This window comes from Rhea pennata, chromosome 1, assembly GCF_028389875.1.
Source record: "Rhea pennata isolate bPtePen1 chromosome 1, bPtePen1.pri, whole genome shotgun sequence".
NCBI classification, from domain to species: domain Eukaryota; kingdom Metazoa; phylum Chordata; class Aves; order Rheiformes; family Rheidae; genus Rhea; species Rhea pennata.
The window spans coordinates 86,356,167-86,374,875 of NC_084663.1; the positions used below are offsets into that span (position 1 = coordinate 86,356,167).

Genomic DNA, 18,709 nt, shown 5'->3' on the forward strand with positions numbered 1-18,709 from the left:
CTCTGGAGATATTCAAAACCTGCCTGGACACGATCCTGTGCGAAGTGCTCAAGGTGATCCTGCTTGAGCAGGGCAGTTGGACTTGATGCTCTCCAGAGGTCCCTTCCTACCTCAACCATTCTCTGATTCTGTGATTATTCATTGCAGGCATGTGGCCAAACAGCCCAGTAACATTATGACATTGCTTTGTGCATTATGTTTCTAAATAGAGAAGAAATCATCTTGATCCGCATTAGGACACTGGAAATTCTGAACTGGATGTTTTGAAACAAAGTATTTAAGATACATGATAGAAAACAGCAACAATAAACGTTGTTATATGAAAGGTCAGAAGTCTGTAGAATATCCATTCCTACAGCCAGCCAGTGACAACTAACATCAGCGAGACATCACCAACAGCTCATACCTGGGTCATGTGTTCTTCTATCCTCTTTAATGGATCATGTGCAACTAGTCATCTGTCATAACCTGCTTGCACAGATACACCAAACAAGATGAAACTTGTCTGCTCTGATGTTCCAGTTCTCTGAGGCTCAATTAAGGAATCAATGTTGTGCACAGATACTTCCAGCTGGGAGCTAGGATCAGTTCTTCCTGAAGAGTCTGAGATGGGAAGCATCCTCTTCTGTATCTAATCCCAAATGCCTCCCCTAAAAGTATACCTGATGGTACCATGCTTGGCCCATCAGTCATCTTGTGTGGCTGGGACCCGTGTTTACTAACACCTTGGATCACTTCTCACCTGTTTGTCTGTCTATGTTTGCAAAAACGATAAGAGCTCACGAGGAAATGCACCCCAAAGTGATCCTTTAATACACAGCATTCCTGTCCTGTCAGTCTGCAATACGTACCCAATCTGAGCCCACACATGTAAACACAGATTTCTTCCCTCAGAAAACACACAGATTGGATTGACCATGAGTGTGTCTGTCTGTGACTCCGCTCTTGAAATAAGGGAGAGAGGTAGGGAGCAAAAAGTACATGGGTTTTTTAGGCATCTGAGAAGTCACGTTGTTTTGGTTTCCCATATAGCACATGGGAATAGGCAGAGCAATGTGATTCCTAAAAAGGCTCCTGGTCCCAGAGGAAGGGGTGGGGGAGGGAAATAATCTCTTCTTCCCCTTCCCTTTCCCCTTCCCCTTCCTTTCCTTTCCTTTTTAAAGCCAATATAACAGGGTAATTATGGACTTTCCTAAAGCAAGAAAGGTTTTTCCTCCTAGACCAGAAGTGGCTGGAGGGCTCACTTGTTCCAGTTCTGAAGGAGGGTTCATGATTCTGCCTGTGTAATGGTTTTGGTTACACCAGTCTTGTTTCATTTACTGACTTAAAACTGGTGAGAAAGACCAAAGAGGTGGGGGGGAGAGATCATTTGCCTAAGGTGGAAATGAGGAGATGACAGCTTCACAATGCAAAGAGCATTTGTTTCTGTGTTCAGCACTTCAAAATATCTTCAGACTTTGTTCAGAGTTTCCATGACAGGCCTCTAGTTCTTCATAGACTAACAGAAGCATGTAGGTGGGAAAGGACCTCTGGAGGAGGTCTCTAGTCCAACTCCCTACTCACAGCAGAGATGACTCCAAAGCTAGATAAGGTTGCTCTGTTGTTTTATACACAAAAGAAATATTTTATTCAGCCAGCACTGAGATTATCTGTCTCCTCTCATGCTTATCCTTTACAACTTAGCATCGTAGCCACATCTCTCTTCTTCAAGAGAAAAAAAATACTGCTGTGCCTGCAGTGGTCACTAGAACAGGAGCAGGGAGGGAGCTCAAGCACTGGACACTGTCTGCCCACAGCCTCATGGCTAGCCAGCTCCCAGCCGTGGTCCTGACCCAGTGCAAGGAAGCTTTGGTGCAGCCCAGAGCACAGCATTCACCAGAGACCACTCCAAGCAATCAGCATGCAACAGCCTGCCCTTAATTTGGCTTCTCTCACTCCAGCACTATCCCAGCAGATATGGCATCAAAACAGCATTGCTTCCTGCTATACTCCAGACCATGAAACACAGACCTTCAGCTTCAGGCTATGAGCTCACCACTCCAGTGGATCCATGGCCCAACCATCACATTATTTCAGGTGCTTTCAACTTAAAAACACAGTCAAAAAATATTATGGCTGTGGAGGCACCTCACCCAAACCCAAACACCATGTAGCATGTATACAGTCACAGGACTCGGCGCAAGAGACTACTCCTTGGCCCTGTCTCACTGAACAACATGTACCTGCCCTACATCATATGGGATGCAGCCAGAGCCCATCAAACATCTCCAGTCCTTCCCTGCGAGGAGCTATCCCTTAAGGTGTGTGTTGATCCCTGCCAGGGAGAGAATTACTCACTTGTCTGAGCTGTGACAGCAGTCCAGCTAAGACCTGGTAAACTGCTCTATCTGCTCTGGCATACACTTGCATCTATTTGCTCTTCTAAACCATACAAAGGGGCCATTAGAAGCAAAAATTGTCAGTCTGCAGGGAACTCTAGCACAGCCTGCAAGTGTTTGTGCCACCTCCACAATCCTCTTAAAACAAGCAGCCCTGGAGCAAAACTAGGAATCTTTGATTCTGCTCTGGTGGCAGGACTAGAGATGTTGGAAGCTTGGAATAAGTTCTATTGGGAGCAAGGAAGGAACCATGAACACCAAGCACCACCTCAAAGGCTCTAACAATACTGTGATAATGGCAAGAAAGTCACTGAGGGAAGACGTCCTAATGGACAAAGCCTCTCTCAGATGAAACCACTGAAGACTTTGTTGCAGGCTTATTGAAAACTAAGGTCTGGTCTGTAATCACACTTGTCTCAGTTGTAAGACTTGATTAAAAGACAGTTAAGTTCAGCTGGCACACACTTCTGCACAGTCTATTGCTGTTTAAGCCCAGCATGCACTGATTTCTAGTGTAACTTTTGGCAAAATTGATAGCATTGAGGGAGTTCTACCACCAGCTGATGAGGTTAACTGATGCTCACAGGAATTAAATGAAGAAAGTGAAGGATTAGCACAGTCAAGAAATGTGAATAAGGACCTTGAATGGTATCATTACTGTTGAGGAATCACTGGAGATGATGGGCCTTGTTCTTACCTTGCTGACACCAGCATGACTTCATTGATTTCAATGTGGAAGAAGAATTAGTCTCAATGGTAAAAAACATCTGCAGGTTTGGATGCAAACCAAGCACACAGGCAGGCTTGAGATGAAGTGCAGACCCCTTTATCCTCACCTTTTTTTTCTGGAAATCTATGCGTCTTCTTGTTGTGATGGACTTGGCAGCTAAAATAGCACCAGATATAGCGTGCATCTTTGCAGATCTGAGGAAAGGGAAGAAACTGTGCAGTTTCTCATTATTTAATGCTCACCTCAAGTCAGTGATGAGGTCCTGCAGGTCACTGAGATGACAAAACACCAAAGCAGATTTTATTTCAACTATCTTATCCATAAGATAGTGACAAAGGAATAAGGTGGAAGAACTAGTAGAAGGTCTGGAGTCAAGAACTCCATCGAAACACATGGAACCCAACTGGCAGCCCTTGAGCACTTCCCTCCATCCTACAACATTTCCCTCAGAGAGAATGAGGAAAGGCTGTTCACATAGTTAGTGCTGCCATATCATCTGCTCCCTCACATACTTCTGTATGACCAGATGAATAGAACCAGACGTACTGCTGTTGTATCCATACATAAAGCAGAAATGGAGACACTTCGCCATACCTCATGTGCAATTACACACTTCACTACTCACTGCCAGCACTGCTGCATCACTGCAGTCATGATGGGGAAGAGGCATGAAAACTGGAATCATTCGCAGCAGAACTACAGATCTATCTTCTACAGCAAATCTACAGATTTATCTTCAGTATAGCACAGTAAAAGATGACTGGCCTGCAGAAAGTTTGGGGGAATTCTGTAGACTCAGTCCAATATGAAAGTATTTTGAAATGAACAGAGATTAAAATCTATCAAGGGAAAATGGAGCAATAGCAGGAATATAAAATTGCAAAAATATAGTTAAAATATACATACAGGTTGAACTGGCTCGCTTATCACTGTGCCCAAAGTGAGTGGGAACAGGGAGAAGCATTTCAAGTCACTCTGATGCACAGCTACCTGCTTTTGCAGTACTGTTCACTAGGAGGAGATACCCCAAATAGCCATGATCCAACTGCCAAGAGAACTTTCTGGAAGCAGGACAGGCAAGTGACAGGAAATGGCTGCATCAGCTTCACAGCAAAGGACCATGTGCAGCACCCAACACCTGGCTCCAGCTGGAGACAGGGATGTCCCAGAGCTGGAGGAGCCTGTCTGAGCCAGACTCATCATTGCCTGGAGGAGAAGGGCCCAAATCTGCTCCCTACCATTGAGCTGAGAAGTGAAGGGGCTGGGACAGAAGCACCAGGACTGCAGTGAGCAATGAGTTGAGACAGGCCCAGACCCAGCAGAGACTCTACCAGCAAATGAGTGCCAGGGGCAGCAATGCACCGACACCTCGCAGTGCAGAGATCCCACCAGGCAGGCATGTATACCCCAGAGGTGGTGCAGGTGAGAAAGGGCTTGCCGGTAGCTGTGCCATTTGCAACAAGCTTGCGTCCCTCTGCCCCCTGGGGTCAGCCACAAAGCAGGGCAGAGAATGCCTCAGCCAGATGTGGTCATTTAGAGAAAAAATAAATGATTGACACCTTCCATTTATGGAGGCCAGCAACTGTTTGTGCTTCCAGTATCTGATCCATTGCTGTAGTTGGACAGACACAAAGCCACTGATGTTAAGACAAAAGACCTTATTTACAGCTCCCAGTCTTGGTAGCTCATTATCTGATTTTCAGAATAAAGTTTAAAAAGGGAAGAAAAAACAATAGCTACTTCAAAGGTCTCCAAAGATAAAAGGCAAATGTTTGACAGATCTCTCCCAGGCAGCTGGTGGGACAAAGAACTGAAGCTCTTACTTCTTAAAACACCTTCCTGTTGTTCTGCATGACTGATACCACATGGGTTACACTTGATATGAGTCAGAGAAGGGAGGCAGTGGAACAGTATGAAGTTAGAGCAATACTTGCTTATGTCCACCAGTCACAAAATAGGTTTCCTTTCTGAACCTCTACCATCTGGTGCAGAGGTCTGGTTTTGAGAACTTCACGATAAGCCTCGAGTTTTATCTTATGTTTGTGGCTTGTCCTCATTATAAATGCCTGGCAGATGGAGCAATGCAAGAGGGAGGGAACAGAACTTATGTATACTGGTCTCCAATATACAGGGGCAATTCAAATAATTAACACAGGTCTTTTGACTAAACTTAGATTCTTCTTTTCACCAGCTGCTGGTCAGGCCAACATACACACTATTGTTTTTCTGAAAATTGACTTTTCCTCATCAGATCAAAACATAACCTAAGACTTACAGACACACCTTTCCACAAGAGCTGTTTGAAATATTTTTAAATGCTTTTATTTACAGTGCTAGTTGAAAACAATATATATATTTATATCTATCATCCTTGTGATGTTTGTGCCATAGAAAATGCTGTGGCTGTATTGCCTTAATTTACAAAAAAAATGGTCACAAGAGAATCTGAAGGGAAAAATGGAAATCAAAGTTTGGTCCTCAATTGTTTATCTCTTCATTTGTTTTTAAAAAAGCCTCCAAATTAAAAAATATGTAGTTCAGATGAAATTCGTATATAAAAACAACCTTTACCTTCTGAAAAAATTCACGAGGGCCAGCTTGCTGTCTGTCATGTAAACTTAAAAAAAGGTTAAAATAAATTCTGTCTCTGCATGTGGTTTAATAGAAACATTATTTGCTTGTAATATTCTTTTTGTCTCTCAGGGTTCAATGGGAAAGAAGATGAGACCTAGGACTGGAAAATGCACCATGAGATCTGTGCCCACAGCCTCCTGGATCCAGGGAGGATATCTGACAGCAGGTCTGAGAAGCAGAAGCCGGTAAGAATCTCAATCGTATTTGTGAAAAGAGAGGGCAAGTGAAAAGGAATGAGACGTGTTTGCCGTGTGAGAAGTTTGGCATACGGGCTTGGTAAGATTACTTACTGGGGGACAGGAAAAGATGAGATTCTTGAGGGAAAAGGATCATTTGTAAGTGGGGCACAGCTGAAAGGATGTGATGGACTAGAATAATTTCAGCTGTCATAGATGGGCTAGATCTTCAGGTGGGAAGGAAACTGCTGTCTTCCCTGTCTGAGAGCATTTCTCATCTTTCCTCATCTGAGACTGTGGGAAGCCAGAGGCTAATAATGGACAGTGCAAGCATGGGCTGGAATGGAGGTGGAGAGGTGGACGGAACAGAAAAGATGGGAGGGAAGGACTCAAGCTGAAGATCCGTTTTCTGTCTTCTGTCTCTTTGGATCCACTTCATCCTATATAGGAGAAAGAAAAGGAAGAAAAGGTGCTACCATCAGTCACCACCCCTAGGGATGTAATTTCTCCATGAGATTCTTACTGCTGCTCGTTCCTCCACACGGAAATGCTTGTTTGGCCTTCCCTAAATCCACTCTTCTTTACAGCATCTTTGAGTGCCTGACATTCAGCTGTTCTGTTAATTGTAATGGTTAAGATATGCACAGCTCCACTTGTAAGGATACCTGCTGTGTTACTTTCAGCAGATATGTAAGCCCAGACTCATACCACCTCAGACAGATCTCGAGATCAACCTTAAAAGTCCATCTGGAATTCAGCTTCTGGCCTGAAGCATGGAAATCACTGCTCTTCTAAGGATCAACACCCAGCACAATCTAAAGCACCTTGACTGCTGGGGGGAAGGACCTGGATCAGTTCCACAAAGGGTCTATGAGGTTTTGTTATTCCCTTGCCACATCAGATTTTTTGGCCCAGTGAAGCAGCAATGAGACCTGAGGCTGATTTGAGATACTCCGCAATTGCATCTACATGGATTTCATCAGCTCACAGCAAGTAGCCTAGTTTCTTCTCACTGTCATTACCCCAAGACTATCACGCACCTCTTCCTCCTCTGCAGATCGTTTTTCTGCATGTCCATCCTGCTCTTGCCCATTCTCATCTCCATCTAAGCACAAACAAAAAAGGAAATCACAAATTAACTGAGGCAGCTTTTAGGAGAATCTAATCTCAGTCTGAGGGCTCAAAGGAGGAATTTGCCTCTATGATCTTCCATACTCCCACAGTCTGATTCCTCCCATTTCCCTCAAGATGATGACTCCCACCTTCATCCTCATCACCACCTTCATCTTCATCCACATCCTCAGGATTCTCTTCCTCATCCTCTTCAGCGCCATTTTCTTCATCCTGAGTAAAACAAATTGTTCAGAGCAGAAATCAGCATCAGTCTGATATTCCCATGCTGTCTTTGCTGCGAGCACAAGTATGATCTCCATAGCCCTGGAATAGTCTCGTGTTGGATACACATCAAGTAAGTGACTTCTGCACTGTTACTCAGACCTTGTCATTTCCAGCATCCCAGCTAATTCACACAACTGAAACCCTCCTCCCAGCCTGCATCCCTTACAAAACCAACCCTTCCAATCCCTCCCCACCAGCCCAGCCTCCATGACTTCCACAAGTTTATAAATTCCAACAAGCTGCTGAAATCCCTTCTCAACAGTCAAAACATCTCTCTGGTTACCCATGTGACTTATGGGTCATGTAGACCATGTGACTGCTTGTAACACACCTGCTTTCAGATTCCTTCTGACCTTCAACAATTTGCATCTCCTCACTGTTTTCCTAAGTTCGTACTCCTTATGCACCTCAGAGTACTCTCAGTAGGGATAAGACTATATTCCCAATGCCACCTCCCACCAGCCCTTGTCTTCATGCTCCTCTTTGATCCTTCTTCCCATTGGGCCACTGGCTAAGCTCCCTAAATCTTTCAAGGCTCGTTCTCCACATCTATCCTAGAGCTCATTCTTCATTTGCCCTTCTCCCTTATGAGCTCCACTGGCCTGCCCTCTCTTTTTAATTAATCTCTCACTTTCCCTTCATATTCACAAACTGAAGTTCCCCAGCTAGCCTCCCCTTACAAAATCCTCCCAGACTCCTCTCAGTGTATGCCCCACAGAAGGGCTCTACTGGGCCTCACCTCTGCTATCTCCTTCTTCTTTTCTTTGTGGACTGTTTTCTCTTCTAGTTTTTCTTTCTTTTCTTTCATTTCCTATATGCAAAATGAGAAAAATCATTCCAGTTGTCCACAGCAAGAAATAGAAAATACTAGAACGCTTAGTTTTAAATAAAGGGGGTTTAGAAAGGAGATACAAAATAATGAAGAGAAAAAACATAAATTAGGCATTACATCTGCCCTGCCAGTTCTGCAGAAAAGCAGTCAATAACATAGAAAAGCTGAAAATACACGTGAGAATTACTTTTATTTGGAAAAAAAAGGAGAAAAATCTTAAGTTACATTAAACAGGGAAGTTTTCCTCTGAAACACGGGCCTGAGGCCGGAGCCAACGAGCGAGCGGCAGAGGCATACGCCGGCCCTCCCATCAGCCTTACCCCCACTGCCCGCTAGGGGCTGCGCAGGCTCGGCCTCCCCAACGGCCGCTGCCCGCCGCCGGGCACGAGCCTTGGCCCGCGCCGTGCCCCGCCCGCGGCCACCCGGCGCCGGGGGCAGCGCCCCAGCCCAGCGGCCTCCTGCCTCGCCAGACGCTGTTTTGGAGGGGTTACAGTGTGCTTTCTTCCCGCACTCAGGGTCACGTAAAAGTTCTCCGAATTTGCTGGCGCACAACAGACGCGCGGTCGGCTCGTCTGGGACTGCGCCCGAAGCTACTGGTTCCCAGCACCTGTAGCAAGGAGACTCCAGGCCTTCTGGCACGGTAACTTCCCAGCCTCCGATACCCTCATGAGTTTGCAGTGGTTTCTACGCTCTGCCTAAAGAGGTCAAGCTCTGGGGAGGCAATCAGAGGCCTCAGTCTCCCAGCCTCACTGAAGCTGTAACTGATTAGAGCTATCTGTAAGTGCGCAAAGGGCATGACAAGCTGACCAGGACTGTTTAGGCTGGAAGGGAAGAGGGCAGAGACTGGATTTCAGGGCTCTGAAGCCATCCCATCCCTTCCAGTTTAGGAGCTTGGCACCTCTCAGCTGGGACACTGAATTAGATTGGACACTTGCATGCCAGGGAGCCCACTGCTGAGGAGGCAATGACCACAGAAATCTCACCCTAAGTAACACAGGAGCCTCAAGGAGTCTCTACAGCTTCCGTTTCTGCCAGGCAAAAAGCGTTTCTGGAGAAGAGGACGCAAGAGGATCAGCTCTAGTCGTGACATCTACCCCATGTTCCCTGTTGCCACCAGGGTTTTGAGTAAAGACTCTTGTTATTCGGACTGCTAGGTAGTAAAAAACCGCGGAGCCACATGCTACGTTATTTAGGATCTTTGTCATTCATCCTTCCCACTCCTTTTCAGGAGGTAAGCGTCTGCCTAAGCTTGCAATGAGCACAAGGAACTACAGCCACTCTTTGATCCTCGCAACAGCGCAGCAGCTGAGCTTCCGGTGGCCTTCTAGTCTTTTACGATTTGGGGTTTTTCTTTGTCCAAATGCAGTAACAACTTAGGTCTACCCGAGGAGCGTAAGTCACCGGGGTCGCATCTGCTCCCTCCACACTGCCGGTCCAGCCCTGCCCCCAACCCTCCTGTCCGCGCTCTTCCCCGCTCATTTCTCCGCTCAACTCCATTAACCCTTCCTAGCGGATCTGCCAAAACCACCGCTCGGGACGCAAAGACGCCCCTAAGGAGGTAACTCTTGCCCCTGACGAGAGCCCCGGCGCCGCTGACGCCAGTGCGACGCACGGGGGGCCGCCCGGCTGCTCTTTCGCCTACATTTGGGATCGCTCGCCCGTGACTTTCCCCGCGCGGCGCAGTCCGCACACGGCCCGCGAGCCGCGCCGAGCCGAGCCGAGCCGAGCCGAGCCGCGCCGCGCGCCCCCTCCCCCCGCGCGCGCGCGGGCACTGGCGCCCTGCGTCCCGCCCCGCGCACAGCCGCGCGCGCCCCCCTGCTGGCCGGGCATCTCCGAGCGTGCGGGGCCGCGCGACGCTCCCCCCAACACACACACACCCCGCGCGCCCCCGCTGCGGCGGCGGGACCGGCCCCCTGGCTCCGGCGAGCGGGCGCGGAGAACCCCAGTGAGCACTCAGCGAGGTGAGGAGGGCAGGGAGGGGGCAGCGGCTCTCGGGCAGGGGGGAGAGGGGGGCGGCAGAGCGGCGGGTCCCGGGCAGCGGGCGTGGAGGCAGCGAAGGGACCCTGAGCCGGGGATGAGTGAGGAAGATCGCCGTGCTCTCCCAGTCCCAGTGTCTCCACGCGGGGCGCTTCCCAGGTCGGGGAGCGGGACAGAGGGGAGCCGGAGGGGTCGAGGACGGGGGGAGGTGAGCAGGCTAGCGCGGGAGGGAGGCTGAGGGTCTCACCTTGGCACTCAGCTCCGCTGGCGCCTCCTCTAGGCGTTTTTCCGACATCCTGGTACGGGAGCGAGAGGCGAAGGGAAGGGGCCAGTCGGAAATGTCCAGAGACCCCTGTGGAGAGCGAGCGGGGCCGAGAGCGAGGGGTCCAGCAGGGAGCACAAAGTCCCGGCGATCCAAAGGCCAGAGACTGCAGCTCCCGCCCAGGGGGCCAAAGTACCAGGGTCTCCCGTGATGGGGGATACGCTGGAGAAGGGGATTTATACACCACTTGGTGACGAGGGAAGGAGGGACCTAGGGAAGGGAGGGGAGAGGGACTGGGAGGGAGGAGAGAGGGAGGAGAGAAAGGCTGCTGGAAAGAGCGGAATACCGAGAACAATGCGCGCCTAGCTCTTGGCAAACGCCTGTGAGCGGGGGACAGCAGCGGGGTGGTCTGGAGGTCGAAGGGGGCTTAAGATGGGAGCTGCTACCCTGACCTTGGAGGGATCACTGCTCCTGACAGCTCCGTGCTCTGCCCTCCCCCTTGCACGGTTGACTGGGGACATCTCAGCAGTGTCCCACACACAGTGGCATGCCATTGCTGCCACACAAGCACTGAGGAGACAGTGAACATGTGAACATGCAGTAGCAACTGAGCTGAAGCCTGCTGATGCGGGCATTGTGCTGCAGCTGCCAGGCCTGGCCAGGCCGGACGCAGGGTGGGGGTGTGAAGTGCAGATGTCCTGCCCTCGTTTTGCCCCTAAACAGTTGACTCCTGCCCATACTGGACAGCACAGGGCTCTGTGTAGCCCCCTGCTGCTCGTAGCCAGGATGGACAACAGTGAGGCCCTGCCACTGGGAAAACTGAGCTATCTGCCCCAGACCCAGCGTCTCTGCGACACAGTCTGGGGATGCTGTCATACAGCTTAACCACGCCTCCTGCTAGCAAAGGAGACCCCTCATGGTCCAGAGCGACAAGCAAGCAGATCCATTCATGCTTCTCCCCTGCATGCCAGCCCATCGGACGCCTCTGCTGCAGGGTGGGGAAACACGAGGACCAAGGAAGAGGGGAGTGCCCTGCCTCAAGATGCCTGCCAGTCCCGACCACGGCGAGGCCAGCCTGGGGGCAGAGTTCCGGCCTCTGGTCGGCCGGGCCTCGCCCAGGAGGAGCTGGAGGAGGCAGCGAGGCCGGCGGCAGCCGGCGCGGGCCGTGCCCAGCAGGAGGTGCTGCGGGGCGGGCGGCGGATGTCGCAGCGGGGCTGTGTGGGAGGGCAGCGCTGGCGACGGTCTCGCTCATGCTTCCTCCCGCCTGGAATTTTCCACTCCAGCTGCCTGCCCTCCCCCTGGAATCGCTCCCAGCTCCTCCCGCCGCCCCATCGGCCCGTGTCCTGCCGGGCAGGCGCCCGCCCGGGCCGGATCCCGCGCGGCAACCGGGCGGGGTGGGGGCGGGGCGGGAACCCGCTTTTCCCGCGCTCCGAGCTGCAGCGGAGGGAGAAGGCGGGGCGCGACACGGCTCGCGCGCGCTGGTGGGGGGAGGGTTAGCGAGTGCATCCTTGTTCCCCATATAAGGAGGGACTAATGATGGTCTTCTGATTGGGCGATTCAAATGAGCCGTCTGCCTGGCAACAGCCCTCTCATTGGTTGGCGGGAGGGAAGGGCCCGGGGGGGAGGGGTGCAGGAACGTTTGTGCGGCGCGGAGGGCGGGGCCTCTCGCACGTGGGGCTGAGGGGAAGGCGCGCGAGGGAGCGGCGTCACGGTCGCCGGGGCTGCGGCCCTTCTCAGCACGCCCAGGGCACAGCGGAGCTCAGCAGTGACCCGGGACAGGACCCTTCCCATTTCCTCACGGGAGCTGCCCTCATGCTGTGAGGCATAGGTCCTGGCTCACATCCCCGGCTGGTTGTTAGGACTAGATGGAGATTTTTCAAAGCACATGGGCACCTTCGGGGGCAAATAGCATGTCCCAGCATTTAAACTGGAGCCCTTGGTTGTGCGAGTAGGGCTCTCCTGTGGATCCCTGCGCTTTGCGGTCAACATTTTGATAACTTTATTGATCGCATTTATCTTAGTACAGCAGATACTACAGCAGTAGTCAAGGATCGCTTTGAGTGTGGAGATTTGCAGTGGATGCTGCAGGCACAAGGAGGGCGACACAGCCGGCAGCCCGACGACATGGCAGTGTGTTACAGTGCTCTTTTTTGAGGGCAATCTTTTTATCGTGTTTTCATTTCTGCCCCGAGTCAGGCCAGGCAGAGCCTAGTATCCTGGCTGCAGGCATCTGTGCCGAATCCCTGATGCTGCCAGGGAGATTCAGGTCATTAGCAACATTTCTGGTTCATCCAGGGGCTGAGCAAAGGGAGCAGCCAGAGCCCCGAGCAGGAAAGCTCACGTATGATAAGATGTGCAACACTGACACCTGCTGTCTCTCTGGCAACATTATACTGGCAATCTCCAGGCCTGAAGAGGAGATGGGGCTGCCAGGACATTGGATTTTGCCATAAGGTTACTATATCTGTTCTTGCCCAGGGTCAGGAGTGGTGGTGTTTGCAGTGATTTGGGGCAGGGTATGAAAAGGTAAGTGATAAAAGGCAAGGCCTTCCAGCAATAGGGCTGTAATTCTTAAGTGAAAATCTTTTCTACAGAATGATGGCTTGTGTCTTTCAGCTACAAAGACTTGTTAATAAATAAATGTCCCTATAGCCATGCTTCATACTTCTGTCCAACAGTTTGAACAGACCAGGATGACCAAATTCCCTTTTCATTTCCTAGAAGGTTTATATTAACTTATCACAGGATACATGCACACAAAGAAATCTGCATGCATTTGCCAGTTTAAATACAAGAGTAAGCAGGCAAATAAAAATATGTGAATGGCTACCACCTACATGCACATACTCATTGATTCCAGGCAAGGTTATTAATCCAGCTATTTGGAAAACATATATCATAAAAACTCAGTAAATCTCAGTGCTAAGTCTGAATTTAGAACCTGTGCTCTAGTTTAGTGAGATCAGTTTGAACATCTAATAAAAAATACCTCCTAGAAGAAAGTGAGAAAGAGACTGAATAAATTATAATGAGTGATGGGAAAGTAGGAGGACCCCACCTTGTCATCTCTTTTCTCCACAGTTACAGCTGTTGGTCTCCAATGATGCGATGAATCTACCAACATTTTCTCCCTAGCCACATACAGTGCACAGTGCCTCCTCCAAAGAACTTGTAATGCAACGCAGACACACACATCTAGACAAGTACCAAAAAGGCAAATTGTGAAAATACATTCATTTTTTTTTCTTCCTGTTTTATAAGCCCCTCTAACCAACCTCTCAAGCCTAGCTGCTAGCAGCATTCAAGCCCTGGTTTGGTTCAAGTGCCCTTCTTTCATCCCTCTCTTTTGCAGGGAAAAAAAGCTTCATTCCTAGAGATAAACCCAACATAGGAGCCAAAAAGTATGAAGTAGCCAATTGTCATTCTTATTTGCTTCTCCCTGTCAGGAGACAGACGACTCATTTCTCTTTACCAGTGCAGGCTTTTCATCCCTTCCTTTATATGGTCAGCTACTGAAAACGCAAAACTACATCAACGCACATCTTATAGCAGAGACATTTTCATACTAATGCACAAATCAGCGCTGGCACAACAGCCTCGAGGGCAGAAAGCAACAGATACGCTTGTGATGTACCTGTGCCCAAAGAGCTTTGTTGATAAAACACCCACAGATACAAATACACAAACACCTGTTGGTTAAGACAAGTTTTCTTTCCTACAAACTGTTAGATGGAACCATGTGGTTGGCTCTGCAAGCTGATGACCTCTTCGTTTCCCCTCAGTACATTTTAGTACCTTCAGTGTGCATCCTTACCTTTTGCTATCCACATTTCATCATATTGTTTGCTATTACTACCTAATCTGACCCTTTTTACCTTTTCCCTCATATCTGTATTCTTATCAGCATTCTTAAGTACAAAATTTGTTTTACATCGCATTTTCATTTTCCATGTGTCCATTTTTCCCTTACGGGCCTGTATCAGGTATAATTTCTTTTATATCCTATGTGAAACTCTTCTCCGTTCCTTGTAGCATGCCTTTTTCTGCATCCCAGCTATGCTTGCCTTTCAATCCTGACTGAGATGTTGTCTTCCAGTGTGCAGCTGCTTTGCTTGGATCCTGAGGGCATTCCCATAACCTATCCCTGGTTTTTATGTTCTTCCATCACATTGTGGTACTCTAATCTGCCGGATCTGTTTGCAACTGGATCAACTCTCTTCTCCCATCTGTATTTGTCTCTTTGTTGCAAATGCAACTGTATTCATGGAGTATGTACATAGGAGTCCTTTTTCATATGTGCTGTCATCTGCTTCAAGTTGCTTTGCAAACTTGGCAGAATTGTCTCCATCCTTTTAGGAGTCATATGCCCTTAAATAAAATTAGAGACGTACATAAGTTACATGATACAGCTCTGTATGGGAAAGTAGACAATATGCATGTCTGTATGCAGCTTGGAGAACAGTATGAATGTAGTTTGTATGATAAATTACGATTTTTGTGCTGCAGCTTTTTCATGCTATGTGTTTGTGCAGGTGTGTGCATGTATATGCATGTATATGCATATGCATATATATACGCGCAAGTTTTTGTACTGTGATATTTGTTATTTGCATATACTTTTTTGAATATAGAAAGTATGATGTTTTTCTGCTGATGCATGTTTCAGGTTTGCACCTACATGTCTTTGTATGCAAGCATGTGCTTGTGTATGAGTGTGGAGTTTTATATGTACAGTATATATTTTTCTACTTCTAGTATATGCAGGGTGTGTGTGGTGTGTGATTTGAGTTGTGTGCATGCACCTAGAAGCAAATATTTGTACATTTCTTTTTAATAGCTTGCCAGTCTTGTTGCCTTATCCTGCTTAGTGGGGGAGGGCAGTTTGTAGGTTATATTGAAGGCTGAGCTAACTTGAGATGTTTTCTGAGCAACAGCAAAACAATACTGGACATTTCAAGAATTTTGTTGTAAAGTAACTCATAAATGGTTCTAAAATTCTTCCAAACTGTTAGCTGAACAGCAAGGGAGCAGAAGACCATATATTTGCATTAGCTTTTCATATATTTACATAAATTCAGACACAGACAGTATTTACACTTTCACTTAAAGTGAGACTAGTAAAATTTCAGTGTGAGGAGGGAATGTATTTGCATGTATGCATGTGTTTAATCCATGCTGATCATCTTTCTGTCTTGTGTTCATTAAAAATCCAAGCAGATTATTGATTTTTGTTCTTTTGTGATGTTGTATCCTGAAGTCAAAAGGAAATGCTGCAGAATTCAACAACTGGCTCAGCTTTGCATTGGGAAATGGCTTCTTGAGGTGCAACAAATAATAAGCATTGACCGTGGCTGGGAAAACAGGGTAGAGAACATGGTAAGAAGAAAGATGAGTAGAAGGGAGTGACTAAAGAGTGACTCTGTCTCACCGACAGAGCCTGCAAGAAGATTAGAAAGGCGGGAAGGTGTTGAATCATATTTTTTCTGAACTTGTCTTCACTGTCATAGCACAGATGGAGATGTGGTTCTCACAGTATGACAAGCACATCCTTAACACAAGCAAAATATTCTGAAAGTAATCACTGCTGTGCAACACAAACTGCAGCTGTCATAAGCTAGCTCTAGCATCCCAAATTGTCATGTCTGAGGATCAAATCAGAGCTGCCCTTCATTCAGGGTGCCTTTCATCTGAGGTCAGAATCAGTTGTTGGGTGAGGATTACGTAACAGGCACAGATGAAGGGAACCAATGAGGAAATGGCTGTGGGTAGCTCTAACTTCTGATAACCAGAATTTCTTTGTCTTATAGGTGTCCACAGGGGCCCTGGAACATTTGGATACATAAAGAAACTGTTTTTATCTCCTTGGCCAAAATGATCAGTCCCTGGAATAAGCAGGTAAAAAGGCATGATGTTCAGTGCACTGTTAGTTTACTTTCACCACGTGATATTCCGTTTGCTTTTAAAATGCTTACGCTGCGGCTGCCCCCTTGCCTGTCTGTGCTGCTAGTGGTGATGGGGATGTTAGAGGGAGGGAAGCAGCTTGGCAGCAAGTCAGCAGTAGGCGGGCAAAGGTGGAGTCAGGGCAGTGCGTCAATTATCTCTCTGCCATTTTGCTGTTCACTCACCTCCTCTTGGCTGCTTGCTGAGCTCCTTCTTCCTCCCTCTTCCCCCATTCTCCACCACCTCTACCACAACCTGGACAGCATAAAAAAAAAAAGAAAGGAAATGACAGACGTAGTTAACAGCTTTAATTTGTGACAGAAAACTGAAGTAGTCTAGAGAAGTGACACAAGCAAGGTAAGAGCCTTGCTTTTCATTTGCACTCCTCATGCTTAGTTATTTTAACCTATCAAATGGTCATCCACTTGGTGTACATAAAACAATGTAGTGAGTAGTATACAGAAACTTTATGTAGAGATAGTACAATTATACTGCTTTGGAGTTTCTCAGATCTGTGGGCTTATCCATGTTCCAGAAAAAGGTTGCATTTCCATTTCCTCCTTCCAGAGTTTTGGCCAGCACTAGCCACCAGCACAATTATTTGCAAGCTAGACTCTTGTTCAAGATTAGTTGAACTAGCAGTATCACTGGTAGTGTAGTCTTTGGTAACATCAGTTACACTGACATCAAACATAAGGACTGCATACAAGGCTAGATAAATGTCTAATAAGGTACATAACCACTGCCCCCAATATCCTGTCAGTCTTTTGGGTCCCAGGCCATTTGCAAAGCAGCAGCATTAGGAACAGAAGAATGCTGCAAAGCATTTGCTGCCACCCTCTATTCTTTTCCTTCCTCTACCTCCATTTTTTGGGCAGTACTACTGCCTGACCCACTAGTATTTGCAAAAAACAACCCCCCCAACAACAATAACAAGGGAGTCCTACCATCTGTAGGTTATTCCATCAGTGAGAAAACCACTGGTAACTGTAGGATGGCAAGTGGTTTTATCCTACAGCTGCCAAAGGGGAAAAAAAAGAAACAAAAAACCAGAAAACACACGTTCTCGTCCAGGAAGCTGTTCACTTGCTTTTGAATCCTGCCGCTCTAGATCACTTCCACATTCTCCAATCAAACAGCACGCCATATTCAAAGAAAAAAGAAAACGCCCCAAACAGGAAAAGCTTTCAAAACTGCTCTGGGTCTCTGAGGGATGATTCAAGATTGCAAAATAAAAGACAGAAGTTGACAGATTGTCTCCTGCTTCAAGAGGACAATAGCTTTAGCAGAGGCTTTGTATGAACTTCTGTGGTGCAGATCACCTCTGAGATGATGACAGGGCAATGTTTCTCCAGTTCACCTACAAACAGTCTCAGTAACAAGCATTGCCTAAGAATTTTGTCTCCGGTTAGCCAGTGCCCTGCCCATGGTACCTCTCTCCAACCACCGGCGCTGTGTGATTGTGCTATCCGCAATGCAGAATGCCACCTACTGGACATACTGGGGGATACCTGAAGAGTGTTCTGCATGCATATAGATAGGCACAGGCCTCCGGTGAGACGTTTTGTATTGTTGTATTATTTTGAGACCTACCATAGCAAGAACTGTTGCCAAGTCGCCTATGTGTTCCATCCCACAGAGCATGCTGCCAGCTCGTTTTCCTCTGACTTTGACAGCCAAGGACACAGCTGCTGCCACATCCTAGGAGTCTGATTTCTCAAACACATCTTGCAACTTGCTATTTCTAGTTTCCTGGCATGGGTTTAGCCTGGCTCCTGCACATAGTGGGCAGGATGCAACAGTCAACAAAAATACCACTAAGGAAGCATGCACTGGTCTCAAGCTTGAATGAGTCAATATGCTGTCTTCATTGTAATCCAGTGAAACAGGTGGTAGCTGAAGACAATCAGCATTCCCCAGAGATGGTTAAACAAGTACACAAGAGGCTGCTAGGGTTTCCCTTTGCCACTGTAGGCAAACATACTGAATATCTGTGCCTCACATGGTCCAGACCACTGCCCAAGGACAGTGATGACCCACCAGTGTTTTATAAAATACCCTCCACGTTGCTGTTAAATCTTGGTGTCTCTGCCAGGCAGAGCACAGGTGTATGTACGGTGTCCCATCACCTCAGCACAGGCAAGCAAACGGGTCAGTGACCCCCTCCATTTCCACATTCTCCCGGAAACGGCCGAAGTGCAGAGACTCCCAGGCGGAGCGCTCCCTGTTACTCTGATCCCCCATGTTAGCGCTGCCCCCCCCCCCAGCAGGTGGATCAGCAGCAAATCAGAAACACCGCCAGAGCCGCTCGCCGTCGGCTTTGCCGCGGAAACAACGGCTCTCCGCGGCAGCGGCCTGTTCTCACTCGCGGCCAGCCGCAGC

General features: G+C 48.1%; 1 protein-coding gene and 2 long non-coding RNA genes across 3 annotated transcripts; 1 reads left to right on the forward strand and 2 right to left on the reverse strand.

Moving 5' to 3' along the window:
- Positions 1 to 5,414: 5,414 nt before the first annotated feature.
- Positions 5,415 to 10,639, reverse strand: PTMS (parathymosin). The gene is made up of 5 exons (XM_062594819.1): positions 10,373 to 10,639; positions 8,056 to 8,127; positions 7,181 to 7,262; positions 6,959 to 7,023; positions 5,415 to 6,358 (listed from the first exon to the last, which is right to left on the reverse strand). The coding sequence occupies exons 1-5, from the start codon at positions 10,418 to 10,420 to the stop codon at positions 6,308 to 6,310; spliced, it is 318 nt and encodes a 105-aa protein (XP_062450803.1). The 5' UTR covers positions 10,421 to 10,639; the 3' UTR covers positions 5,415 to 6,307.
- Positions 9,926 to 18,157, forward strand: LOC134150799 (uncharacterized). Its single transcript, XR_009960721.1, has 3 exons — positions 9,926 to 10,109; positions 16,195 to 16,282; positions 17,967 to 18,157. It is a non-coding gene; the product is annotated as an uncharacterized LOC134150799 (long non-coding RNA).
- Positions 13,095 to 18,685, reverse strand: LOC134150795 (uncharacterized). The gene is made up of 3 exons (XR_009960720.1): positions 17,921 to 18,685; positions 16,513 to 16,582; positions 13,095 to 14,755 (listed from the first exon to the last, which is right to left on the reverse strand). It is a non-coding gene; the product is annotated as an uncharacterized LOC134150795 (long non-coding RNA).
- Between the last annotated feature and the right edge of the window lie 24 nt (positions 18,686 to 18,709).

Coding starts and splice junctions, on each gene's coding strand:
- PTMS (XM_062594819.1), bottom strand. CDS start 10,420: ATGTCGGAAAAACGCCTAGAGGAGGCGCCAGCGGAGCTGAGTGCCAAG. Junction 7,263..8,055: donor AGAAGAAGGAGATAGCAGAG/GTGAGGCCCAGT, acceptor TGTTTTACTCAG/GATGAAGAAAATGGCGCTGA. Junction 6,359..6,958: donor GATCTGCAGAGGAGGAAGAG/GTGCGTGATAGT, acceptor TCTCCTATATAG/GATGAAGTGGATCCAAAGAG.